General features: G+C 44.5%; 2 protein-coding genes and 1 long non-coding RNA gene across 6 annotated transcripts; 2 read left to right on the top strand and 1 right to left on the bottom strand.

The window, feature by feature from the left end:
• The first annotated feature begins 10,632 nt into the window (after positions 1 to 10,632).
• LOC109939348 (uncharacterized) lies at positions 10,633 to 11,163 on the top strand. The gene is made up of 3 exons (XR_002269200.2): positions 10,633 to 10,651; positions 10,778 to 10,907; positions 11,072 to 11,163. It is a non-coding gene; the product is annotated as an uncharacterized lncRNA (long non-coding RNA).
• Positions 11,164 to 14,869: 3,706 nt separating this feature from the next.
• Positions 14,870 to 16,808, top strand: LOC542057 (alpha-6-galactosyltransferase). Its single transcript, NM_001111694.3, has one exon. It carries the CDS (start codon positions 15,308 to 15,310, stop codon positions 16,640 to 16,642), a length of 1,335 nt encoding a protein of 444 aa, NP_001105164.1. The 5' UTR covers positions 14,870 to 15,307; the 3' UTR covers positions 16,643 to 16,808.
• Positions 16,809 to 16,935: 127 nt separating this feature from the next.
• On the bottom strand, positions 16,936 to 21,400 carry LOC100191330 (uncharacterized). 4 transcript variants are annotated; one of them, XM_008678201.4, is made up of 10 exons: positions 21,102 to 21,400; positions 20,503 to 20,611; positions 19,735 to 19,833; positions 19,473 to 19,577; positions 17,979 to 18,090; positions 17,789 to 17,866; positions 17,650 to 17,683; positions 17,498 to 17,566; positions 17,301 to 17,402; positions 16,936 to 17,219 (listed from the first exon to the last, which is right to left on the bottom strand). In XM_008678201.4, the coding sequence occupies exons 2-9, from the start codon at positions 20,588 to 20,590 to the stop codon at positions 17,328 to 17,330; spliced, it is 660 nt and encodes a 219-aa protein (XP_008676423.1). In that variant the 5' UTR covers positions 20,591 to 20,611; positions 21,102 to 21,400; the 3' UTR covers positions 16,936 to 17,219; positions 17,301 to 17,327. The 4 variants fall into 4 exon arrangements, with proteins under 4 accessions (XP_008676423.1, XP_008676424.1, XP_008676425.1 ...); XM_008678202.4 differs by having other exon boundaries at positions 20,503 to 20,649; positions 21,102 to 21,317; XM_008678203.4 differs by having other exon boundaries at positions 20,503 to 20,635; positions 21,102 to 21,250.
• Between the last annotated feature and the right edge of the window lie 3,153 nt (positions 21,401 to 24,553).

The raw sequence follows: 24,553 nt of genomic DNA, 5'->3' as shown, positions 1-24,553 counted from the left end.
TGTAGGATGCGTGTACGGCTCATGGGAGGATGTGGGCAGGTAGATGGCAGAACAAGTCCCCACGGTTCAGAGGTAGAACGATCGGTGGCAGGATATATATCTATACTACCTATTAAGACTCTAAGGGGTAGGCTGCCTCTGCTTGTTCTGCCTTCCGACGATCTCAACCGTCCAATACGCTCTAGAGTCTCTCAGCCGTCTGATGCGCGCACTCTCACCCCCACGCATCGCCCCGCCCCCAGTCCACCACCCAATCGTCCAACCGTGCGAGCACCCGATCGTCCCGCCGCCTCCTACCCCCCTCCTCCGCACGAGCCGCAGCCGGCCCCTGCAGATCGCGATTACCTTCTCATCCAAACGTCTCCGTCATGCGCCGCTCCCTCCACCCTCGCCGCTGTCGTGGCGTCGACCTCAGCTGCACCCCCGCAATCTCCATCCCGGCACCCTCCCCTCTCCCTCATGCTTGCTCTTCGGATCTCGGGAGTCGGGACTCGCCCCTCGCGCGGCCCCCACTCGTCTGCCTCGTCCCCGACTTCTCCGACTGTGTCGTTAAGGCGCTCAACCTCTCCATCATTGTCTGCGACGGCCTCGACCTCGTGCATCGCCCCCCCCTCCCCACGTCCCTCACCACCATCGGATCTCAACCAATGCCGGTCCAGGCCCGCTCGTCCGCCACCCACGACAACGGATCCAGGCTTGGGCGCCTCGCCACCATCGCACCTCAACCAACACCACCTCTCGAGGCCACATGGAGAGCAACTGCTTTGATCTCTCTGTGTCCGTCCTCTCTACTCTGTAGCTAGCCGCAGAGACGACACGGGGCTAGGCTTGGGCATGGGCGTCACCGAGGCGGTCGCCGAGTTCGAGCCTGAGTTCAGTCTACCGATTTCCATGACCTTTATTTCAGACCCTCAGGTACGGTGCCGACATCGAGGCCTTCACGTCGGCTCTGAAATGCGAGATGGAGGCCACCGCCAGCACCAGCACTAGCGTTCCCATCGGGTCCTCCTGCTCCTCATCCCACCCCACGGATCACGGCACTGGTGAGCCCCCAGACCCTGTTGCCCCTTTCTGCCGTCTCTTCAAATTCACGTTGTGCTCTGGTTTTGGCGAGAATTGGGGTTATAGGAATCAAGAAATTGCATGGGTGGTTTTGGATAATGCGGCTCTTGGGTTGGGGAAAAATAATTTTGGCTGACGTTTCTTTTGTCCATGGTAACAAATTGTAGCTCTAGAGTTGGAAATGCTGGACCTCCTTTTTTTCTGTTTAGTGTGTGCACTGCATAGACAATCTGAACAAATACGCCTTGATGAGTCTCTCGTTCAAAAATAGGTTGCCTCAACTCTCTGACGGAGTCTGTGACACTGATATATGTTTCTACGTTGTATGTGTGTGTAGGAGAGTAGGGCACAACTTGATTCAATCCATGTTGAATCATAGAGGCTGTTGCGAGTAATACATACACGTCATCTGCACATGAGTATAATTTAGATGGTGAGATTTTTATCTTTGTTCTCATTTTTGTTCATTGTAGTATAATTTTTTTCAGAGGTTGTTCTCATTTATCTATCCTATAGAGGATCTGCCTTCGTAAGATCGAGGTTCTACAGAAGTACTGATTCTTTCTGAGGTTTCCATAATTCCATAATTTCATCCCAATCCACTTCCCACACACAATCATGAACCTTAAACAATGTTTTCTTTTCTTTACTTTGGATTTCAGATCAAATCCTTCTTTTGAAGACAGTAATGACAATGATGTTGTTCCAAAGCCCACGGTTGTTGTGGCTGAGCATTTGCATGTGCCTCAGTCTAAAGAAGTGACACTTATGATAAATATACTTGAGGGTTACGAGTTTTCATTAAATCCATTTGACTTGATTATGTTATGTAATATCCATGGAGTTTAAATTGGTGTTGTAATGGCAGTATGGTGCTGAAAAGGAGCTTGGAGCAAATGGTCACAACCTTAACTGATGTGATAGTGTTTAAGAGGATGAGGTGAGCATTGTTTTTTCTATGGTTTCCTATGGATTCTCTTCCATATTGTGCCTTCTTGTGTGCTATTTTTCCTTGGCTAAAATTCTTTCAAAACATTTTTTAAATAATCTGTATCTAAAACATTTTTCAAATAATCTGTATCTAAAACATTTTTTTAAGATTATAGATCGCTATCAAATACAATTGCAATTCCAAGGGTGAAATCTATTGGCCTCTGAATTTGATTTAAGTTAAGAAGATTTTTCAAAAATGAGTGAATAACGAACCTGTTCCTGAGGTTCTAAAATTATAGTAGTACTGTTTGTTTTTGATTGAGTATCTACTAATTACAAATTTAATTTTGTATGTTCTTAACTAATGGAAGCAAACAATTCTGGTTTGAAAGGTGGAAATTATTCGTCTACACATGAACTTCGTTAGAACATTTTCAACGAGTCCTAAAAATCACTTGTCAAATTTATGATAATATTCCAACTCTAAAAAGTGTATGGAGGGATTTTGTTGCCTTTTCTATTAATATTGTCGAATAATTTTCTTAAAAGCAAAAGAAGGATGGCGACAGGTTACATGAGATGGTAACAAAATGGAAGAAAACCACCCACTAATGTAATTCAGACCATATGTGGAAAGATAATTGTGTGCCTCCTGTTTTCACAATGGGAGTTGGTATACAAAACTGTTGGTGAGTGGGTTCCCCTCTTACAAAAAACTGAGAATTAGTTATAGAGAAGGTATTGCATGTTCTATTTTAAATACCAGAACGTTGTCTTGCTTCCATTTCAATTTGATCACAGCTTTTGGGAACTGAACAGGAAGCTGAAAGGAGCAAGACAATGAGATAAAACCACTCGCATTGGGGAACTTAACAGGCAGCTTTTATTCCTTATTGAAGTCGAAGAAGGTTATTTTTACTTAATTATTTAATTATTTGTTTATTTCATTATTCTGACTATCATAATATAGGCCTTATCGCTTCATTTGTGGGTTTTCCACCATTAAATTTCGTGGCCTTTTGGTCGCTGAGCCATAAGGACGACTGTTGTAACTAACAACACCCTTCACCAGGGAAAAAGAATGTGAGAATGATTAATTATTTTATTGGATAATCCTTATACAACAAACTCTTACCCACTCCTGTATCTATTTATGAATTAGTTATATAACAAGCTACAATAGTCATACTTCATAGTTTATGGTACAGAATACAATGAGAATCAATAATGAAAAACAAAATTCCAGCTAACAAATGATTTCCTATAGCACATGCTTGTTTTCCTGTAGCATATTGTTTCATCTGCACTTCTATTGTGTTCATGTGGTCTACAAATTGGTTTCTTAATTTTCTTGCTCATTGCTCATTTGCAGAACCTCATCGATCTTGCAGGTTCAGAGAGTTCAAGTGCTGAAACTACAAGAGTACGTCTGAAGGAAGGATCTTATATCAATAAAAGCTTGCTAACTCTTGGAATGGTGGGCCTCATTCTCTAATCACTCTCAGATTATATGTCCCTATAATATGACCATTAATGCACTATGGTAGATGTCGTGTTCATGCAATCATGCTTTTAAGATTATACGTTGTTGTCTATCCAAAGTACTAAAACACAGGTCACACCAATATATGTTGCATTTCTTTTTCCACTGACCAGGGACATTTATAAGCATTGAGACAACAATTGAGACTTGTGAGAAAATGTTTTCATAAATATTTCCGCTTCGTGCTATTTGTCAATGCTTCTTGGCCCAATGGTTTATGGTCAATCTATTAAGCTGAGTTTGTCCTTTTGTGTTCTCCTTTTATTTAGCCCCAAGGTAATTGAGATTGTGAACAAGATGAAAGAGGAGAGAGATGATTGTGGTTGGTCCATGGGCGTTCTCTCCTCTTTATTGTGTTAGTTGGGGGCTTCTTTTCACTGCCCTCCTTTGCCCTTTCTTTTTTTCTTTACCAATTATTTAACCATTGTTTGATGCTCCGTTCGCACTAATGAAGGTTGCTTCCGTTCTGCACTAACCTCGTTTCTGTGCCTTTGTGTAGCAAGATGGTACAATATTCGAGCTGTTTTTTAGGGTAGGGAGTAGGGTTCTGATTCTTCCCCTGGAAGTATTTTCCCCCCAATAACTTTGGGTCTTTGTGGTGGCAAAACTTGGGTAGTTTTTTCTTTCTTTCTGTTCTTGAGGTAATTTTCTCCACATTTTCGGGATGCTCAGGCGTTATTTTGCATCTGGATTTAGCAACTGCTTCTCCTCAAACCGTCAATTCATAACACCAGAATCTTGTGAAAACTATTTGTTTTCTGCGTTTCAATACCGTCCCATGCTGGGGCAGTAATTTATTGCATGAATGTGTAGCTAATATTTATCTTTGACCACTGTTCGATGCTATTATTCCCTCTTGGCCCGTGCTGAGAACATGATATGTGGTATAAGAAATTGGAACAGAGCCATTATTTTTACCAATTGCAACTCTGATCTACTTTGAATCTTTCAAGTTTTAATTACTTCTCATATTTCTTTTAAGGCTGCTTGATTTATCTTTTCTTATTATCAAGCGTAAGTCTGTTGTTCTTGTTCGAATTACAATTGAGAGCCAGACACTTCATGAGATGCTTGGCAGTAATATTTCTCTTGTTTGTGTGATCAATCATGCCATTATTTTAGTCTAATAGATGGACATGTTTTAAATTTTGAGGAGGCATTGAAACAATTTGCATCATGAAGGCGTTCGAGAAGTTCCAGTATGTAGATGTTCTTGTTCCTATTGTTTCTTTTCCTCTGAAGTACCGTTGCACGAGCCTGTTGTCGATGCCTTCGTGGGCCACACCTATAGCCACAACAAAAAGGCTAGGAGCAGCAAGCCACAGCAACAAGGCCAAGACGAACTGCACGGTCCTGACACTAATTAGGGTGTGGCACAAGGATAGCAAATAGTCGACTGATTAGAGCTAGGGGAGCTTAGGATAAGTTGTTAATTTGTTAGGGAATCAGTTATGGGCATTGTAGATATAAGGCGCTGATTAGTTTGTATATAGGCATCAAAGAAAAAACTCTTTCTGTCCAACCTCCTCCGACGATCATCCTCCTGTCTGTTCCGATCTCGTGCGGGCTCCACCATTGTAATGGTAAGATTCAGAGCTGACTCAAGTCGAGTACCTTACCCTTACACTAACGACAGTCAAATTTTACTTTAGTCATGATTGTCAATTTTCTTTCAGCTTGCCACCGGTACAGGTATTGCTCCGTTCTGCTTGTTCCTGTGGAACATGCTATTTGAGAAACATGACCACTACAAGGTATAATTAGCGGTGTTGTAAAGTTCACACTTGATAGAGAATGACTAAACCAGCAAATAATGAGATATACTGATACAATGCCACTCAAGGATTAATCGATATTTGCACTCTCAGATTTTGCAACCAATAAGGGTGCTGGAGGTTGCTGCTGTTTCGTTCATGTGGAGGGGAGAAGAGAGGAAATAGCGGCGACCAAGGGCATGCTCCTTGGGATGGTGCCCCCCTCTTTGACAGCTCTGTCGTTGTCGATGATACCTTCCTTACAAAGTAAATGGTCCTCCCCTTGCCCCCAGTTATGATCTGTTTATAGGGCTACACAGGAGCTAGGTTTGATGAGATATACACAAACATGCTTAAGCTTATATGGAAAAGTCGGTCAGGTTCTTCTGCCCTGTAAACAAATCAATTAAAGTCCTTCTCATTTATTTGTTTCACCCACCACTTCGTTTTCATTCTATCCAGTTCTAAGCATGTGGATTTTTTAAATGTTCAGGTAGTTACCAGGAGGCGTATTCAATGCATACAATTTTTTCAATGTTTATGTGGATTTATTTGTGTTCTCCTTGTTAACTAAGCATGCCTATTTTTCCCCTTCAACTGAGTTTTTTTATCTCATGAACTGGCCAGCGACGCCACAGTTGCTTTGAGCTGAAGTTGAATTGATGGAATTGAACTAACCACTTTTTGTAGTTACTTTTCTATCTTACCGTACCAGTTCCTTATCGTTGGGATATTTTCTGTCACCACCTTTTTGCAGGAGGAGATATTACAGGATATGCATTCCAGATTAGATCCTTCAACACATCTTTGTGTTCTGTTTTAGGTGGTTGCTGTTGGTGACTTGTGTGCAATATGCCAAGAAAAGATGCATGTTCCCATCCTTATGCGCTGCAAACATATTTGTTTTTGTCATTTCTTGTGAATACCATAACTATAATACCATATGCACAATGAGCATGAAAAATTACCAATCTATATGCAACATCAGTGAAGCTTGACTTTTGTTGTTGAACTTGCTTATCTTTTGTTAATGAATGTAGTGGTGCTTTATTTCACATTTTCTTCATTCCCTCATCTAAGAATGTTAGTTTAATGTAAATGACTTTGTATATAATCTTATTCAGGATAGTTCTTGGAAGCTCCTCGGCGCGGTGCGTGAGACAGGGCTCATCTTCTTCCGCGCACCCATGGAGGACAAGCTCCAGTTCACCTGCGATCCGGCCAGGGATGCCATCTCAGAATGGTACTTTTAACCTTGTGTTGTTACAAAGGTTGGAGGGTCTGTAGGTTCTAATGGAAGATTACAAGGTCGTATTGAAGTATCAAGAGCTTTTGGTGATTGCTAGTTTAAGAAGGACAGGTTGGCTGATGTGTACCATTGTTTGCTTAATCATAGATGCTATCTATTGCCCATCACTATTTGATTTGAAATATTCTTGTTTCCTTATATTTACATGCAGTTTTCTTCATAAAGCGAACATTCAGATCGAAAGCATTAAGTAATATTGAAACTTGGTTATTTTCTTGTGACTATTCTGAATTTGATTAGCAGAGTTCATATGGATCCTTTCTCTCTTTTGTTTATTGATGCAGCTTTCTGAAGTTATGGTGAGAAGCGGCATGAATCCTACTGTCAGTGATCAAGCAATCCTCTTGGATCTCATTGCTAAATCGAGATGTGTCGTTGCTGCCAAGAAGTACTTTTTGGACCTCCCAGAAACTTCCAAGACTTATTTTAGGTATCACGCTCTTCTCAATTCTTACTCCAAAGTTTTGATGATTGAGAAGGCCGAGTCTCTTGTGGAGAAAATGGAGGAGCTCAACTTTCCATTCATATTTTATATGAAGAGAAAGGTGGAGCACGAGAGGAACTAAATACCTAGAGTAAGTGCTGACTGGTATACATTCATGCAGTTATAAAAAGAGGGAGTCATGAAAGAATTAGACGTTAACTACAGTGCTATAGTTGTTTATTTGGCAAAGTTTGGCTGAATAGAAAAGGGCATCTTCCTATTCAGGAGAAAATAACATGTACTCTATTCAGAGATTGGGTTTCTAGCTGAACAGTTGTACGAAAGTATACATTTGTATGGCTTGACTTCGCATTACACAAGGAGAGACTAGCCACTCTATAAATATAAAAGTGACAACTGATTGCCAACAAACAGTTAAATTTACCAAACAAGTTACTTTTTCGTTTATCTTGTCTTCTAATCTACTATTGTGGCACGATGTATGCTTCAATTAAAGAGTAAATTGTTGACTTCATGCCATGGCATGCCAGGCACAATGTAGTGAATGAGCACTTTTTAATTGTTGTTCCTTGTTGTGAAGTAACCGTGAGTGTTTGTCCCATGAGTTCTGTTTCAATATTCTTTCTTAAGATAATTACTTACAATTTTTAATTACATTTTGGTATTCTTATCAGCCATATCCTGATTACAAGCTGGTTGTTAGCCATGATGATTATATCTTAACTTCTAAGCTGCCAAGGGAGAGAACTTCTGTTGTGACGATACTAAGAAACCAGTTGATCGTGTATTTAGCACATATAATAGTTCTCTTTTTCATAGCAATTTCCCAGTACATATTGTCATATCAAACTGACCAAGTTATATGTTCACTGTTCAGTGATTTTGTTGCAAATCTGTACCAGTACTGTGTTATATCTCATGTGTATTTATACGTTATAATGTTATACAATCTCGCACAAGCAGAACTGTAGTAAACATCTGTCTGCCGCTGATTTTATTAGCCAGCTTTAAAAAACTGGTTTACTAATTTTTTATGCGTACTCATGTTACCTTGGCAGATTACTGGGTTAACGAACAACTCATACTTTGATGGAGCACATGAGGTTCGACATTATGTCAGGAAGCATTCGGATCTTGGTCGTATTGTGCTTGAAGTTGCTAAGGTATATAATGAATGTCATGAAGTATTGCTTTCTCTTAATCCCATATTGTGTGAGATACTAAATATATGTCCTAAAAACAACTTACGTCCAGGACTCGCAAATTCCCCGCCAAGCAAACTGCTAGAAAACTTTTCAGAGGTGGACATGATGAAGATGATAGTGCTGATGCCGACACAAATGATGCTGATGTACCTCGGTAACTCCACTTTCTTCTCAGCCCTTTAGAGATGATATGACCATCTTCGTTCGGCTATTTTCCAACACTGGTCTATACCGCAGATCGATGCATAAACAATTGCCTTAGAAAAACATAGTTTCGAAGGATAAAACTCAAGATTAGCAATGACAACTTAAATAGTCATCATAGCTAATGAACATCTTAGCTACCAAAAAACATGTTTATCCATCTAGAAACCTTTTCCCTTGCTCAGTGCTCGCTGCCATATGATTACCAGGTTTGAGAATTCTTTCTCCAATAGAATTTGTAGGCTACAATAACCTGGCTCAAAGAATGTGAATTAATTTCCCTTTGTACTAAAGAATCACAAGTAGCTGTCTGTACTCCTAAACATGAATAAGTGCAGTAATTTTGTAGAAATTAAATCATGTGTCATTCTGTGCAGAAGATACTAATAGTACTACCACCACCGTGTTCCACTTCAACAACAAACTTCAGAAAAGATTAAGAGGTCAACATTTTAAAAATGAATGGACCTTTTTATAGACTGTTTTCAAATGCAGGTATGTAGAAACTCTGAATTTTATGTGCATTAGCTTCCCATGGTTCAGAAAACAATAACTATATTAACCAAAAGTTAAGAGCCACTTCCCACATGGTATGTAGTCTTACAGTCCAAACATCAATGTAGTTGTCCACAGATTGTTAGACCAATTCACAGTGGCAGATTAATTTAACTCTAATTGCCCTTTGTCAAGACCAGAGGTAGCCAAGTAATAACTAAACTCCCAGGAGACTGCTTCCAAAAGGGACGGATGTCAGATAACCAAGTACTAAGAATTCAGCTAACATTGGCAGGTGGTGCATGCCTATTATGAACTTGACAAGAGCTTCAACCTAGGCATTTTTCGGCCGAGTGGCTTCACACCAACCTCAAGGACATCGACGTCAAAGTACTCAACTGTAGCGATCTTTGTTCGACCTGTGAATTATTATTTGCGCAACGTGTAACTTGCAATTTGATAGTCAAACACAGTATTAGTAGCTTTTGATCGCCATTTTAGTAACAATATCTATGGTTAGACTTTTCTGACTGATAATCTATTGGAGTCTTTTCATTAAACGAACCTATGATGTCTAAGAAGAAAATAGTCACCTTAATTTTGGATAAGTGGTTAATGTGACAGGATGTGTAACTTGCAATCGGTGCTACTGAGAATATTTAGGCTTGTTTGGCATTATGTTAGACTTACCATGATTAGTAACAAAACATGAAACCTATATTTGCAAATTTAACTACAATGACTGGATTTACTTACCAGTTGCTTCTCGTTCTGTTTTCTTTGTCCCATTATTGAGAAGTACCATGTCACATTTCATTTTGTATGTGCCTTGAGAAATTTGAAGGGCTGGTAATTCTTTTCATTAGCAGTTTTATCCTTATGTTTCTCCTTTTGTCATTTACAAGTGGTATTTTGAATATGGATACAATATTACACATTTTTTGTTTTAAGAAAGAGATGTTAATCATGCCTTGAGTATAATGTTTTAGATTTTACACTGACCCACCTCCTTGCTCTATTGTGTATGTTTTTTCTGTTGCCCCCCTTTTATACAATTGTTTTTAGGTTAGTCTAAAATAGTACAATTCATGGAGATATTTTTGTTCCTTTCAACTCAGCTACGTCCTGTTGACTGTGATGTTAACGCCATGAACCGAGTAGCAGTTTATGCCCATGTGAATGCTTCAATGCTCCATTTGGGTATTGTGGGCAAATGATCGGATGAGGCATAACTTCGATGTAGCTTATTTGATTAGCTTATAATGGAACAGCGGAAAGACTTTGATCCACCACAACGCTTGGGATGTTGAGTTGCAATTTGGATCGACAATTATTTGACAACAACTAAAATACATTTTTTCTTGCTTTTGCTCGTGTGGTCTTTGTAAATTCAGGTGTCAGTGTTGGATTCAAATACCTTTTTTTTTAAAAAAATAGAGGTTAGCATTCCACTAGAATATATGGTCACATGTGGCTACCTATTTCCTGCATTCAAAATGTAGTCACATGAGCAGTGATGAACTGATGATGCCATATGTGGCTACTTATTTCTTGCATTGAAAATGTGGAGCTAAAGTGTGTATGTTTTGTTACAGAAACGTTGGTGTTGTTGTGCTTCTTTTGCTAAAGCACTACCTTTTACGGTTAGCGACACTCAATCTTCGATCACCTGTACAAAACAAGATATGGCCTCCACACCAAGTGAGGATGCTGCTTTGCTTTCTCTTGTCTCTTTTCGTTATGTTATTACTGATCTATCGTCTGTTGGAGTGCCCTTTCATGTGTCTGACCAATTGACTGGGAATTATATGCATCTCATTTTGATAGGGACGCCATAGTTACTTGGGTAAGAAAGAAGACTGGCGTGCCAATCATTAGGCTTCAGTCTAAGGATTCAGCTGAGGAGTTCCTCAAAAAGGACATGACCTTTGTTATTGGTCTATTCAAGAATTTTGAGGTACTGATGTGTTATGAAATGCTAGATGCGGAAAAAATGTATCGTTTTCAAGTTTTAGTTTGCTCGAAATGTAAAAACTTGTGGAATAAAGTAATAAACTTTGGCATCCGTTCAATTTGTGCTCACTCATATCCAGTCCTCACTCATATCCATATTTTTGGCAGGGAGCAGACCATGAAGAATTTGTGAAGGCAGCAACCACAGACAACGAGGTACAGTTAAATTTATTCTCTTGCAAATTTGTTCTAGATCTTCACCTTTGCAGAGGCTTATGATTTTGAAGATCTTGAATCTATGGTTGAAGAAATAGGCAGACATTCAAGACAAAGGTGCCAACATATTAGTGCTTTTATTTTGTTTCTTACCATAATCACATCACCTGGATGACTATTTTGGTTAAACATGTTTTTCCACGGCATTGCAGATAATGTTTATATGTGATCTCAAACTTGACGTTCTTAAATTCACCAGCCTAGAGCATACATCTGGTGTACTGCAGGTGCAACGCAATTAACTTAGCTCTGTGCGTAAGGTGTGGTTTGGTGAATATTAGCTACATCTGTACTAAAGCATAGTGTCTTTGTATTCTCCAGTAATGTAAAGGTCCACAATGTGACGATTGAGACCTCGCTGGACGCTCCACTCACTGATGGCATAGTTCCAGGTATGATTTTTTTCTAGGCTGAATGGACCTTTTTATTATTTATTTTCTTACAGCATAGATATTTGAATTCATTCTTGATGGTAGGCTGGTATTATTTAGTGATTTAGTTCTGAATGCAGCAAAAAAACATCTTGATCTCTGAAGAAAACTGATTCTCCTTTTCCATTTCTTGTTGTACTTGGTAGCATCAAAACCTGAATAATATGCCGTAACTGTTGCCCCATATGCTTAACAAATAATATGAACCACTCTTACTTTGTAACTCTTAAAATGCACTAGACAGCGATGTCAAGAAGTTTTTACTCATCCCACTAATTATCTGTTCTTGCTCCAGATTCATATTCAAACTTATGTATCAAGGACAACACCATAATTGTCAGCCATGAAGTTATCTCGCTGAAAAACAGATAGGACAGGTATAGCATTGCCTTTGGGAGGCTTACCACTTCTATCATCTTTCAGAGCCGCTCTTGCATTTGGGAGTGAGATGTCTGGCGGAATCTTAGACATCCATGTTGACCACCTCTAGATCCATGACTCTTCCAAGGGTATTTCTTTAAGACCTCACCGGCCATGGGGGTTACATAGAGGACGTGGTATCAACAGATGCTTGGAAAGTTTTCTGTCGCCAAATGGGAAACAAGATATTGTAGGCCTGGAGCCGTGAAACAACGACACCGCAAGACCGTACAGCAGCTTTAGGTGAGCAGCCATCTATGAGCAGCCCTCCTGCCATCGAGGCCTGTGCTGGCAACGACGGAAGCCATTTGGCGGGATCTCAGCCATATGCTACGCCATATGCTTCTACCAGCACAACGTAGAGGATGAGTTCCGAAGCATTAGCAAGCTAGCAATGTAGATCACTACAACCAATTTCGATAAACCGAGCTGAACGTACCCTTGAGATGAAGGGCAGCTCCAATAATCTTCACGGGCACCCAGGCATGCAGCAAACTGTGAATGGTTTCAATGATGTTCCAGGTGCCAAACCAGACTCTTAACTACACTTGTACGGTTAATGTTCCATTTCTCATGACCATTTTAGTTCAAAGTTCATGACCTTTGTGTGTCTTTCTTTTTTCAGGACCAATGATGTTCCCACATGTGGCTCAACTGGTGGTGAATTAGATGCAGACACATACGGCTGATTGATAACGTTGTGTGTGTGTGCCGAGGGGGGGGGTCGGGTTGCCTTTGATCCGTCGCGCCTCAACCTGGGGCTGCAATTGTGAGCCTGTTGTGTAATTGCTTAAGTAGTTCTTAGGATGATAGCGTGCATAGATGTGTTGGGTGGATGCTGTAACAGCGGTGACCGGTGAGTTGCGATTCTGAATGTGTAGCAGAAAAACCACAGGCGAAATGAAACATGTGTATAGATTATCGAGGATTTTTTTAGCATGAAACTGTGTGAATCAGTTTGTCTATTGTCTGTATGGTGTTCCCGGACTGCTTAATCTCTGCTGCCAGTAACATGATTAGGAGTGACAAGAGAGGCCATGCTTGTTTAGAGCAAAATCAGCCATGCACCAAATAACAAGTGAGGTTGGTGCTTTCTATCTCAACTATGATGGTTTAATCCCAGCATCTTATCTTCATTAATACATAGTTAGATCCTTTAATATTTGGTGCATGGTTGATTTTTGTCACTCATTACCTAGATTAACTCACTTGTTATGATTGTTGAGTTGTTTTTTGATAGCATCACTAAACAATGACATATCCGTGTATAAGTGTCTCGTTGCAACGCACGGGCATATACCTAGTATATATATATATAATCTGAATTGTATTAATAATCTAAAGCCTCAGTGTTGTATTATTCAATCTTTTAACTATCTTGTATACCTAGAAAATCAATCCAAGGCTAGGCTGTACATGCATAAGGCTCAGTCCTCCACCGTGGTTTGATATTGATGCTTCATTGCTTGTGCGGTCGTTTATGATCGGAAACATGCTGGGTTTAATGGGCTGCAAAGTGCAAAGCACTCGAGGCTTGTGTTGTGTGTGATTGTCAAGGGCACTTTGAGCTCACTTTGGCACTGCTCGAACGGGCTCGTCCGCTGGAATGGAACCGGAGCTTCCGAATCTCGCTTAGACCACCCAAGTCCCACTCCCACGTACTCTAAAAGGGCCGGCTGCGGTTGAGGCCGTAGCTGGGTGGCAGCCCAAAGACAACCGGGCTGTAGGCCCGCAACTCCACGGACGAAGCCTCGTAGCAGGGCGGAAGCGGCAGCGGCAGTGACGCACTGACGCTCCCGTCTCACCCCGTCTTCTATCTACGCTTTGGCAAGACCACCTTGCGCCATGGACGCACGGTTTTGTTCGGCTGTGATGCTCATATACCGACCAGATGTATGCCTGAAAACAGGACATACTAGACCCATGGACCGTGGTTAGACGCCCAATCTGCAGGCGGCACGTGCTTTCTGCAGCAGCTCCTCGTACCGCGAGAATGGCAGGCTCATGCTCAAGCACGCAGCCGTGCTGCTGCAGAACCAGAACTGTAGAAAGTCAGGCCAGTCGACAGCAGCACTCCGGCCATGGTCATGAACGCATCGCCCTTTCGCTGTGCTCTCTGCATCTCTGCAAGCGCGAGCGCAACTGCACAAGCAGCCAAGCAGCGTACGGTAAAGTCGTCTACGAGTATACGTGTACATATCCAAAGAACCCCAAAAAAAAAACGAAAATGCAGCCGCGCGCGGGCCAAGTGAGCAGAAAACTGTTCACTTTCCTAAAAAAAACAAGTCAATGCCCTCACATTACACACTTCAGAATTCAGATTACCATTGCATCGCTTTATCATTTTAAAACTGTGGCTACTCTCTGTCTCCATCTCTAAATAAATTATCTTTTGGAATTATGACGAGTCAAACTTTCTTTGACTGATTTTATAGGAAAAATACTAAATATATGACACGGAAAATTTAATAAAAATATACCTGATATCGTATTTAACTATTTGAAGCTTGTGTCATAAATATTAGCTCATTTTTCTATAGGATGTATTTAATTAAATCTAAAAGAAAGTTTGTCTTAGTACGGTTTATGGAGGGACTAGTAGCTACGAGTAGATAGTGGTGTGAGTGTGACTGGTGTCCGGTCCCGGTCCGGCTGTCCGCACGAGTCGCCAAGCACAAGCCGCGCGGATACGCCGATGTGGTGATGGTCCAAAGCTGCAGCCCCGCCAGCTACCGTATCTGTGCGCCGCTGTATCTCCGTGGGCTCTAGCCTCTAGCTAGAGCGCAAGCCCTCTCGCCCTGTCGATCTTCACCACCAGTCAGTCCGCAAGAGGAAGACCCAACAGTCCAACCCGGCCCGGGGGCCGCCTCCGATCCGGTGCCGGCGCCGCGGCCAGCTGCCATCCAGCGATCTACCCTGCCGATGGCTCCAAGGCCTGCAAGGCAGACGCTACGCATGCGTGCGTTTCTCCTTCGCCCGCATGCATGACGGCACGAGAGTCCCGTTTGGACGCATGCCGCTACCCAACCACCGCTGCCCTCCCCGTTTGGCCTCTCCCTCCCCTCGCCACGCAGACGGACGGGGGCGGCAAGGCTGGCACCGGCGGAGGGTCTTTGGCGTACGCGTTCTCGCCGCCGAAAGTGGGACGGCTCGGCTTTACACATACACCGTCCCCGCACGCATCGGGGCGTCAGTATTGTACGTGGCGTGAGCGTGACAGGGACGATACTGCCGTAGAGCCGTAGTGCATCCCGGCAGCGAGAGCCGAGAGCACACGATGCCGCCACGCGCTGCGACCGCGAAGCCGTCGTGGCTCGGAGACGCGCTCCTCTTCGCCGCGGGTGCCGTGGTGGCCACCGTGGCGCTGCTCGCGTTCGCCAACCCGTTCGCTCAGCCGGAGGGCTACTACGGCGACGGAGCAGTCCCGTCCTCTGGCTCTGGCTCTGGCTCATCATCCGTGGGCGCCGCCGGCGGTGGTGGTGGTGCCGCCGCCCACACGTTCTACGACGACCCGGCGCTGGCGTACACCGTGGACCGGCCCATCACGGGGTGGGACGAGAAGCGCGCCGGGTGGCTGCGCGCGCACCCGGAGTTCGCCGGCGGTGGCGAGAAGGGGCGCGTCCTCATGGTGTCCGGCTCGCAGCCGACGCCGTGCCGGTCCCCGGGCGGAGACCACACGCTGATGCGGCTGCTCAAGAACAAGGCCGACTACTGCCGTCTCCACGGCGTGCAGCTGCTGTACAACATGGCGCTGCTGCGGCCGTCGATGGACCGGTACTGGGCCAAGATACCGGTGATCCGCGCCGCCATGGTGGCGCACCCGGAGGCGGAGTGGGTGTGGTGGGTCGACTCCGACGCCGTGCTCACCGACATGGACTTCCGCCTCCCGCTGCGCCGGTACCGCGCCCACAACCTCGTCGTCCACGGCTGGCCGAGCCTCGTGTTCGAGGCCAGCTCCTGGACCAGCCTCAACGCCGGCGTGTTCCTCATCCGGAACTGCCAGTGGTCGCTCGACTTCATGGACGCGTGGGCCGCCATGGGTCCCGACTCCCCGGACTACCAGCACTGGGGCGCCGTGCTCAAGTCCACGTTCAAGGACAAGGTGTTCGACGAGTCGGACGACCAGTCCGCGCTCGTGTACATGCTGCTGCAGGAGGGCAGCCGGTGGCGGGACAAGGTGTTCCTGGAGAGCGGCTACTACTTCGAGGGCTACTGGATGGAGATCGTGGGGCGGCTCGCCAACATGACGGAGAGGTACGAGGCGATGGAGCGGCGGCCGGGAGCTGCCGCGCTGCGGAGGCGGCACGCGGAGAGGGAGCACGCGGAGTACGCGGTGGCAAGGAACGCCGCCCTGGGCGGGGCCGGGCTGGCGGAGACCGGGGTGCACGGGTGGCGCCGCCCGTTCGTGACGCACTTCACGGGGTGTCAGCCGTGCAGTGGGCAGCGCAACGAGCACTACTCCGGGGACAGCTGCGACCAGGGCATGCGCCGCGCGCTCAACTTCGCCGACGACCAGGTGCTGAGGGCGTACGGTTTCCGGCACGCCAGTTCGCTCAGTGACGACGTGCAGCCACTGCCGTTCGATTACCCTGCAAAGGCAGTGACTAGCTGATCGACGTGAATTTCCGGTTGTTATTATACTGTCTATCCGTCCCTTGCATGCATCTCGCGTACAAACAGCTTTGCATGCTGGTTGCTCCTTTCTGGACTTCAGGTGGTGTAATTCGCTGGTTCCGGTTACAGTTTAACGAATCATGCTATAATCAAGTAGCCTTCACAAATGGTTTTCAATTAGAATGCAGAACATTAAGGTACGACACCGGTGACGGTCCTACCACTCACTTCTGAAACCTAGAACCATGCACGAATGGTAACGGGCAGAACTTCTCACAGACTCGGAAGTCGGAAGTGCAACAGACAAGTTGAGGCGTACAGAAGCACAATCCAACAGATGGCAACATGTCATGTTCAAGCAGTAGCCACATGTTCAGACAGTATTCGTCAGTTCGAGTAGACTAGTTGAGGCTGAATCTGCACTTCAGTAGTTAGACATCCTACAGGAGTTCATGCAGCACATGCTACGTTTTTTATATACACATCATAACACGTTTCCGCAGCACATCCAAAACACTGAAGGGCCAGTTTGCAGATTCCGCGCTCCTCGATCAACAAGACAGCTGCTTCCGATTCTGGAGGCAGCGAAGACAAATAAGAACGGTGCACGATCAGGATATACGCGTGTATTCAAATATCTGCAGAATGGTTATTACTATTGTCGGTCTAGTTCCATTGGAGATTCACTTAGCAGCTTTTATGTTTGCGAGGGCGGTAAGAACCTCGGTGACTGAACCTTCGATAGCTGACCTATTAGCCTGGACCAACAAATTTTTGTCCTGCGATAGTTAGATGTTGCCACAATGGTACACTCAAAATGCTTTAAATACTGAAGTGACAGAAATAGGCTGACCTTGAGAGATGGCACTAGTGCGTAAACCTCTTCAACGGTCTCAGGCCCAATGTTTGCTATCATGCATATCTGTTGTACGCAGACCACAATGGTGAAGTGAGCCGAGGTTAGTGCTACATAGAAAGGAAAGGAAGAAGGAATAAGTAACAAACCTCTCCATCACTGACCCCACATTTTTTAAGAGGTCTGCAGCAACCAGTTAAGGAACTGTACTGGTAAGTAAAATAGTATAACTCTCAAATAAGATGCGAGTTCTAATATATCTATTGTAAAAAAAAATGATTAGGATACTCAATGGCTTGTTTCACAGAGCTTGCAGTGGTGAAATGATTTCCATCTTTTGAATACTGAAAAGCTTTGTCAAATGACCTGAAGAAGCAAAAAGATAAGATTAAACAACAAGACAGACAGCTAAAGGGACTTGAACGTCACACAGATAAAAAGAGTGAAACAGGTCATAAACTGGAAATACTATTCTTACTCAGGAATTTTGATCTTGGGGTCCTCTGATAGTATGGCCATGTGCTCGTGAATTTCTTGCAATAGTTCAGCTGCTTCACAATTCATTAGCATTCTAGAATTTGGAGGGATATCTACAAGCAAATACATTTGTGTTCGCATGAGAAGCTAGCAGGATTATTTTGTATGGTTCATTTAGTGATAATAATGGCTCATGGAAATCAGATTATTGCGGAATTCAGATTGGCTTATATACCACTTAGAACATCAAACTCCTTTTATAATTTACACAACATTTCACTTAATAATCATAATATTACCATATACCACTTACAAACTCAGAATACGTGGTGAGAGTGGGACGCACAAATATATAACTAAATTGTCAAATACATTTTGCTGAACACCTTATTATTGTGCATACATCAACAAGCATAATAACTGCTAACAACACCTGCCCACTATCATCCTTCTGAGAAAAAGATACTTGCAAGAACCAGCTGACAGCATGTGAACTTTCAGATACTCCCACCGTCCAAAAATTATCTATATATATTTCGACCAGAAAAGGTCTTTCAAAGTAGATTTTGACACAATATTTATCTTGTATTATTATAATGTAATTTGCTAAAGACTAAACATAATCTCAAAACCACTTTGAATACAAATATATTGATGCAAATTTTATGAATTAGATGTACATATAATTGAAGTAATTGATTATCAAAGTTTGTAAAGCTTGACTTCCCCTAGTTAAAATGCATAGATCATTTCCGGAGTGAGAGAGTAACTGTATGCATGTCCATTAAGAATATGCTAAAATACCATGCCCCATCTCTGCATGGCATAAATATCAAGCATGTGAACAACTTAAGAGCAAGAATAAAAAGATATCCAAATGGCAGTGGAAAGATGATTTTAAGAAAAAAAAAATCTGCAGGGAAAAAACAAAGCCAGTAATAGCCAGAAAATTCTGCAATTAATCAAAGTGTAGATAACAAGATACAAGTCGAAGCAACAAAGGACAGCTTCCAAATCTTTAACAGATGACCGTCAGGTCCTTGTACAATAAATAGCTTGATTGTAAACAAAACAGTTATGTATTTGGGAAAAAAAAAGATATGGAAATGGGAAAACACCGTTAAGTTCTCGGACGTTCTCTCCATGACCCTAGTTCTCAAGGTGAAGAACAGAGACACAGACAACAGAACATATAAGAACTCCCAAGGCCGATGAGCAGCATGGGTGCTGTTTTTGTGGCCCCGAAACTCTCCCTGATTGTGTAGGTACTAAAATGCACCTAGGGAATTACAACACACAAGTGTGCTTTCTTTTCCACAACATGGACTGCTATAGTTTGATCCTATAATGCCCTGCTATAGTTTGATCCTAATGCCCTCCAAATGAAACTGAAAATCTTAGACCCATCACAAATATAGTCAATTCAAAAAATAGAAGTTTGGGAAATTGGCATCTAAATAAGTTGCATTTTGAGAATTTCATTGAGGGAACTGACCAAGCTCTAGCTTTAGTTCTGCATCAGACTTGGTAGGCACTGCATGTGATGAAGAACCCTTTCCACCTTTGTCACTACTGTATGCTTTTCCTTTGCTTGCCTCACCTAAACGGGATGGAATTATTACAGTTAACACTGATAAGACAACATATGAAAGAAAGGCAGAAATGTAACAAGAGTATAGGTAAATATCCTTATATCTGGAACACATACTAAGTACCTTTTGAAATGGATGATGTTTAATAACATTGTGTATTTGTACCTTTAGAAAGGGCTGAAGCCTTTCCACCAGTTTTTAGGCTCGCAGATGAAGCCTTCCCGTTTGACTTTGAGTGAACAGGAGTTAGCTCTTCTACAAAACCTAGAAACAGGCAGCGCAACATGAGTACTGCAGGTTTCAAGCATGTATCAAGCTATTCATGTGCAGTTACATTCGGCTATATTATAGAGTTTAGGATTTTATTCATGCAATGAGTCCCTTAGTTTGCTCTTAACAAAATACTGAAGATCAAGTACATCATATGTCCAGTCCAGTTATTACCACCTGGAAGCTGATGCACACAGCACACCTGCCAATCATGATTCAAAAGTAGTTTGTAGCAGAATTTGCAATCAAAGTGATATCAGTGTTCAACTTAGACAGTGGAAATGCAGTACAATGCAATTAGATAAAACAATGACAGTTAAAAATGAAAAATGTTATATATTCATCTGCCAACGATTTTTCTCTATTAATATATCAAGTGTATGAAGCCTGCCAAGAAAAGCCAATAGGCATTGCAAAGAAATGACTAACACCAAAAATAAATGTTCGTTATGATAACATGAGGTACGTTTTCCTATCCTGAATGTCCTAGAGGCCTTTTTTCATGTAACAAATGCCATGCAAGAGAAAAGCGAACATGTCTTACATGACATGCCCAAAATGTCAAGAGTTCAATCATAAATATATGCAATAAACGGATACTGGAGCGTCTCAAGAGTTATAGAATGACAGGCAGTGTATCATGAGAACTGAATGTGCTGTTACCTTCAGAGTCAGAGTCAGAATCTGAAAGCACAACTACTCTTGGCTTCGCAAAAGAAACCTTATGCCTTCCATTCGGTACTTGGTCCATTGGAAAAACTTGTCAAGACTCCTACCACAAAGATGTGCGTAAGTTCTGCTTATGGAAGCCTACGTCATTCAAATCAAAATTCATCATATATGCACATCAAAAAGTGTAACACAGGGGCCTTAAGTTATGGAACTCCCATCAGGCATAACATATACACGAGACATCTGAAACTTTAAAGTAGGACTACATACATTGTTTTGTAGTTTAGTTTTCGTGTAGAATTAAAGACTAAACACATGAAGTTATTCTATCAATTACAATCCTTTGGAAACTAAACCTCCAGACGAAGCAAAAAAAAAAAAACTTGTTTTTACGTGACAATTATTAATCAGATACAGAGGGAAAACATCGCTTTCCACAAAGCCAGGGGTTAATCCAGTAAAGGGATGTGTACCGATAATTCTTGCAAGAAAATCGAAGCTAGGAGGCTTGTCAAATAGCTTTAGGTTAGGGTTTCAGTGCTCAGCTTCGCACAACATGAAGAGAAGGGCAGAGAAAGGGGTGGGAGTACCTGGTGGGTGCTCGTCGCCGGCGAAGAGACCAATGTAAACCTCCGCAACTGGCTTAGGGTGGCGGCGGCCCACCAGTCGCCGGAGAGCGAGACGCAGACAGAAGTCACAGAAGTGACAGAACCCACGCGGAGGAAATGAGGAATGCAGCGGACGATTGTTGTTTCAGCGGAAGGGGGGATGCAGCGAGCCAGCGACGCCGGCCCAGTTGAATTGTTGGGCGCAGTTAGAGCCCACCTGACGAACCTTCTTGTGGGACGTTTCTCCACACGTTACTTTGGGAATATTATTATTAATCTTTATTTCTCTCCCTTTTAATTTTTTTATTCTTCTTGATTTCATATCTATCCTCTTCGTATGACACTATCAATGGATAGTAATATATATATATATATATATATATATATATATATATATATATATATATATATATATATATTAGATAACATAAATAATAAAAATATTCAGTATATAATACATTGTAGATAAGTAAATTGGTTTTTTATATTTTTATTAAGATTGGATAGTTTCTATTGAAGCTAAAAGCCATTTTCATAAGAACATGTAAAAATATCACAAACCAAAAAACACGCTGGGTAAAAAAAATAACATCATTTTTTTCTAAAATATTAATACTTTTCTTTTTGTGACAAATTCCCAAGTGAACATAAAATGTTGAGGATGTGACTCCTCCCGAGGCTGAGACTGAGGTCGAGGCCTGGGGTCGGGCGAAGCGGAGACCTTCTCCCGAGGCCGAGGCTGAGGCCGAGGCCTGAGGTCGGGCGAGGCGGAGCTCCCTGTTGCGTCCGAGGCTGAATTCGGGGGAGATCGTGACTCAGTTTTATCCTGGTGGTTGGCACAGTAGTCGAAACGAGGTGAATAGCGTTGTTTTCCTGTCAGAACGGTCAGTAAATGGGCGAAGTGACTGCGGTCACTTCGACCTTGCCGACTGAGGCGCGCGTGTCAGGATAAGGTGTCAGGCGATCCCCGCATTAAATGTGCATGCAATACGGTCGGTTGGTAAGGCGATTTGGCCGAGGTCGCTGTACGACAAAGTCTGGCTGAGCTTGGCTTCGGGCGAGCCGAGGGTGCGCCCTATGCCTGAAGAGGCCCTCGGTCGAGGCGTGAATCTGTCTGGGACTACTGTTCCTGCCCGAGGCTGGGCTCGGGTGAGACGAGATCGCGTCCCTTGGTAGACGAGGCCTTGACTTGAATCCGTGCTTATCAGTCTTTACGGTTTGTTCTGAAGATGTTTTCCAGCCAGGTTAAGGAGTGTTGAGGGTACCCCTAATTACGGTACCCGACAGTAGCCCCCGAGCCTCGAAGGGAGTGTAGGTACTCGCTTGGAGGTTCTCCCGGATTTTTTGCAAGGGGACCAGCCTTTCTCAGTTATATTTTGTTCCGATGGGTGCGTGCGAGCGCACCCGTCGGGTGTAGCCCCCGAGGCCTCGGAGGAGTGGTTTGACTCCTCTAAGGTCTTAATTTTTTTTTGTGATGCCTCGGTCGGCCTTGTTGTTCCCTCATGCGGCCTGGCCGTAGCCCGGGTGCATGGTCAGGCTCCGGATTTTTAAGCTGGTTTTGTTGACGTGGTCAACAGTTTGGCCGTAGCCTGGTGCGAGAGCAGCCTCCGAGCCTCTGCACGGAGCGAGAGGACGATCGAGGATTGTCTCGTCTTTTATTGTACGCCCCTTTATCGCCTTTCCGCAAGGAGGAAGGGGGGGGAAGCGCGATGTTACCCTCGGAGGGCACCGAACATGGTGTTTCCAGTGAGTTGCTATTGGGTGATCCGAGTGGACGCCCGAGCCCCGTTCGATAAGGGTCGGCTAGTGGCCCACAGGTGCGCTCCAAAAGTACCTGCAGGTGATTTGCTGGACCCGGACCCATTTGATAGGGTCCGAGGGCTCGGTGCCTCCCTCCGGTGGGATTCCATTACAAATCGTTCCCGCTGGTCTCGGAAATGTCCTAGGGTACCTCGGGAGCGTAGCCCGAGCCTCGGCCATGTAACAGACGTACCCAGGGTCATCCCTGACTCTGCGTGCTCTGGGGCGGCTGTCGAACCCTTCCGAGGGGCCAGCCTTCGAACCCCTGATCAGTAAAGGGCTCGGAGCCCGAGTGCTCTGGGGCGGTTGCCGAACCCCGCAGGGCGCAACCTTCGAACCCCTGATCAGTAGGAGGGCTCGGGGCCCGTTTCCTTAGCTGAGAAGGATCTTTTTTCGAAATATCACATTTCCTGATCCCTATGGCAAGAGAGAGAGGAAAAGAAAAAGGATATGAATTTAAATAATGTGGCGCACCTTTTTTGACGCGGTCATCATGACGGAGGTGAAACGGCGCCCGCTTCGCCTGCCAGAGGTGTCGCTTGCCCTGCCAAGGAGTTAATGCGATGGGATGGGCGATTCGCGGGGCGTCTGTTGCGCGTGCGCGAGTCGTTCGAGGAACGGAACACGGGTGCGTCGTCTTTATGCCGTGGGAGAGGGCTCCCCTGCCGCTTCAGGAGAGGATGTGAGCCTGTAGGTGATTGGACTGCCGCTTCCGCACGTCTGTTGCTGCAATTACTGTCGGTCCGCTTTTGGCCATATCAAATGTCACGCCTATCCCCGCGGCTGACTGACCCGTGATCGTCGCACTTAATTGGCACCGTTTGGTCACGCGCGGGGCTGTCTCGAGTCGCTGCACTGGTCCTGCAGTCGAGAAGACGCGACGTTGGCGCAAGTAGCGGTGCGGTTTCTTTGCACGTAGTAACCGGTGTGCCGGTTACATGACACGTGGGACCTTAGCCCCCATGCGGGACCGTCGGTTGCAACGAAGCTGAAAGGGTGCACGACCGCGGCGCGGTTTTGCACGCTTCTTGCATGGCGGTCCGCCTTTTCGACCGCTGGTTTCTGTGAGGATGAGAGGGCGTATAACCGCGAGGCGGTTACATGCTTCGCGTGCGGTGGTTTGCCTTCTTCGCGTTTCGGGCCAGCTCCTATGATGTGTGGGACCCAGCCCCCGTGTCGTAGGGTGGGAACCTTGGAGCATGTCGGTGGAGACTTTGCCCATGACGCTTGGGGGTGCGAGTGAGGAGATCTGCCTTTAAAAAGGGATCGACCCCCCGGGCGGTAGCCATGCCTTCGCACTCCTCTCATTCATCGCGCCCTTCCACCTTCCGAGCCCCCATATGGGGTGCACCTGTGTTGCATTCTTCTTGCTGCTGTTGGAGGAGCGCGACCTCGTGGGGGTTGGCGCTCTTCAGTCATCACTCGGCTTCAAGGATTCTCATCATGCAGCCCGGCTGCAGTACCCCGCCGGCGGTCACCCAGGATGATGACCGTAGGCCTCGTGGTGGGGAAGAGCGAGCCGGGTCGTGGCCTCCCCCTGCCCTCATCTTCAAGGATGTTCATCATCCGTGCTGGGGAGGAGGGTGCGCCGAGTTGGTTCCCGCCTCCGCGTGGGCAGCGGCCCGCTCCTTCCC

The sequence above is a fragment of the Zea mays genome, chromosome 4, assembly GCF_902167145.1.
Source record: "Zea mays cultivar B73 chromosome 4, Zm-B73-REFERENCE-NAM-5.0, whole genome shotgun sequence".
NCBI lineage: Eukaryota > Viridiplantae > Streptophyta > Magnoliopsida > Poales > Poaceae > Zea > Zea mays.
Note: the sequence above shows the minus strand (reverse complement) of the source record. Positions and strands in the feature narration are given on the sequence as shown.

Excerpts from the sequence above, each read along its gene's own strand:
- LOC542057 (NM_001111694.3), top strand. The coding sequence starts at position 15,308 with ATGCCGCCACGCGCTGCGACCGCGAAGCCGTCGTGGCTCGGAGACGCG.
- LOC100191330 (XM_008678201.4), bottom strand. The coding sequence starts at position 20,590 with ATGGACCAAGTACCGAATGGAAGGCATAAGGTTTCTTTTGCGAAGCCA. Across the intron at positions 17,684-17,788 it reads TCTGTGAAACAAGCCATTGA|ACCTCTTAAAAAATGTGGGG; the intron begins GTATCCTAATCA and ends TGGTTGCTGCAG. Across the intron at positions 17,403-17,497 it reads CACTAGTGCCATCTCTCAAG|GCTAATAGGTCAGCTATCGA; the intron begins GTCAGCCTATTT and ends TTGTTGGTCCAG.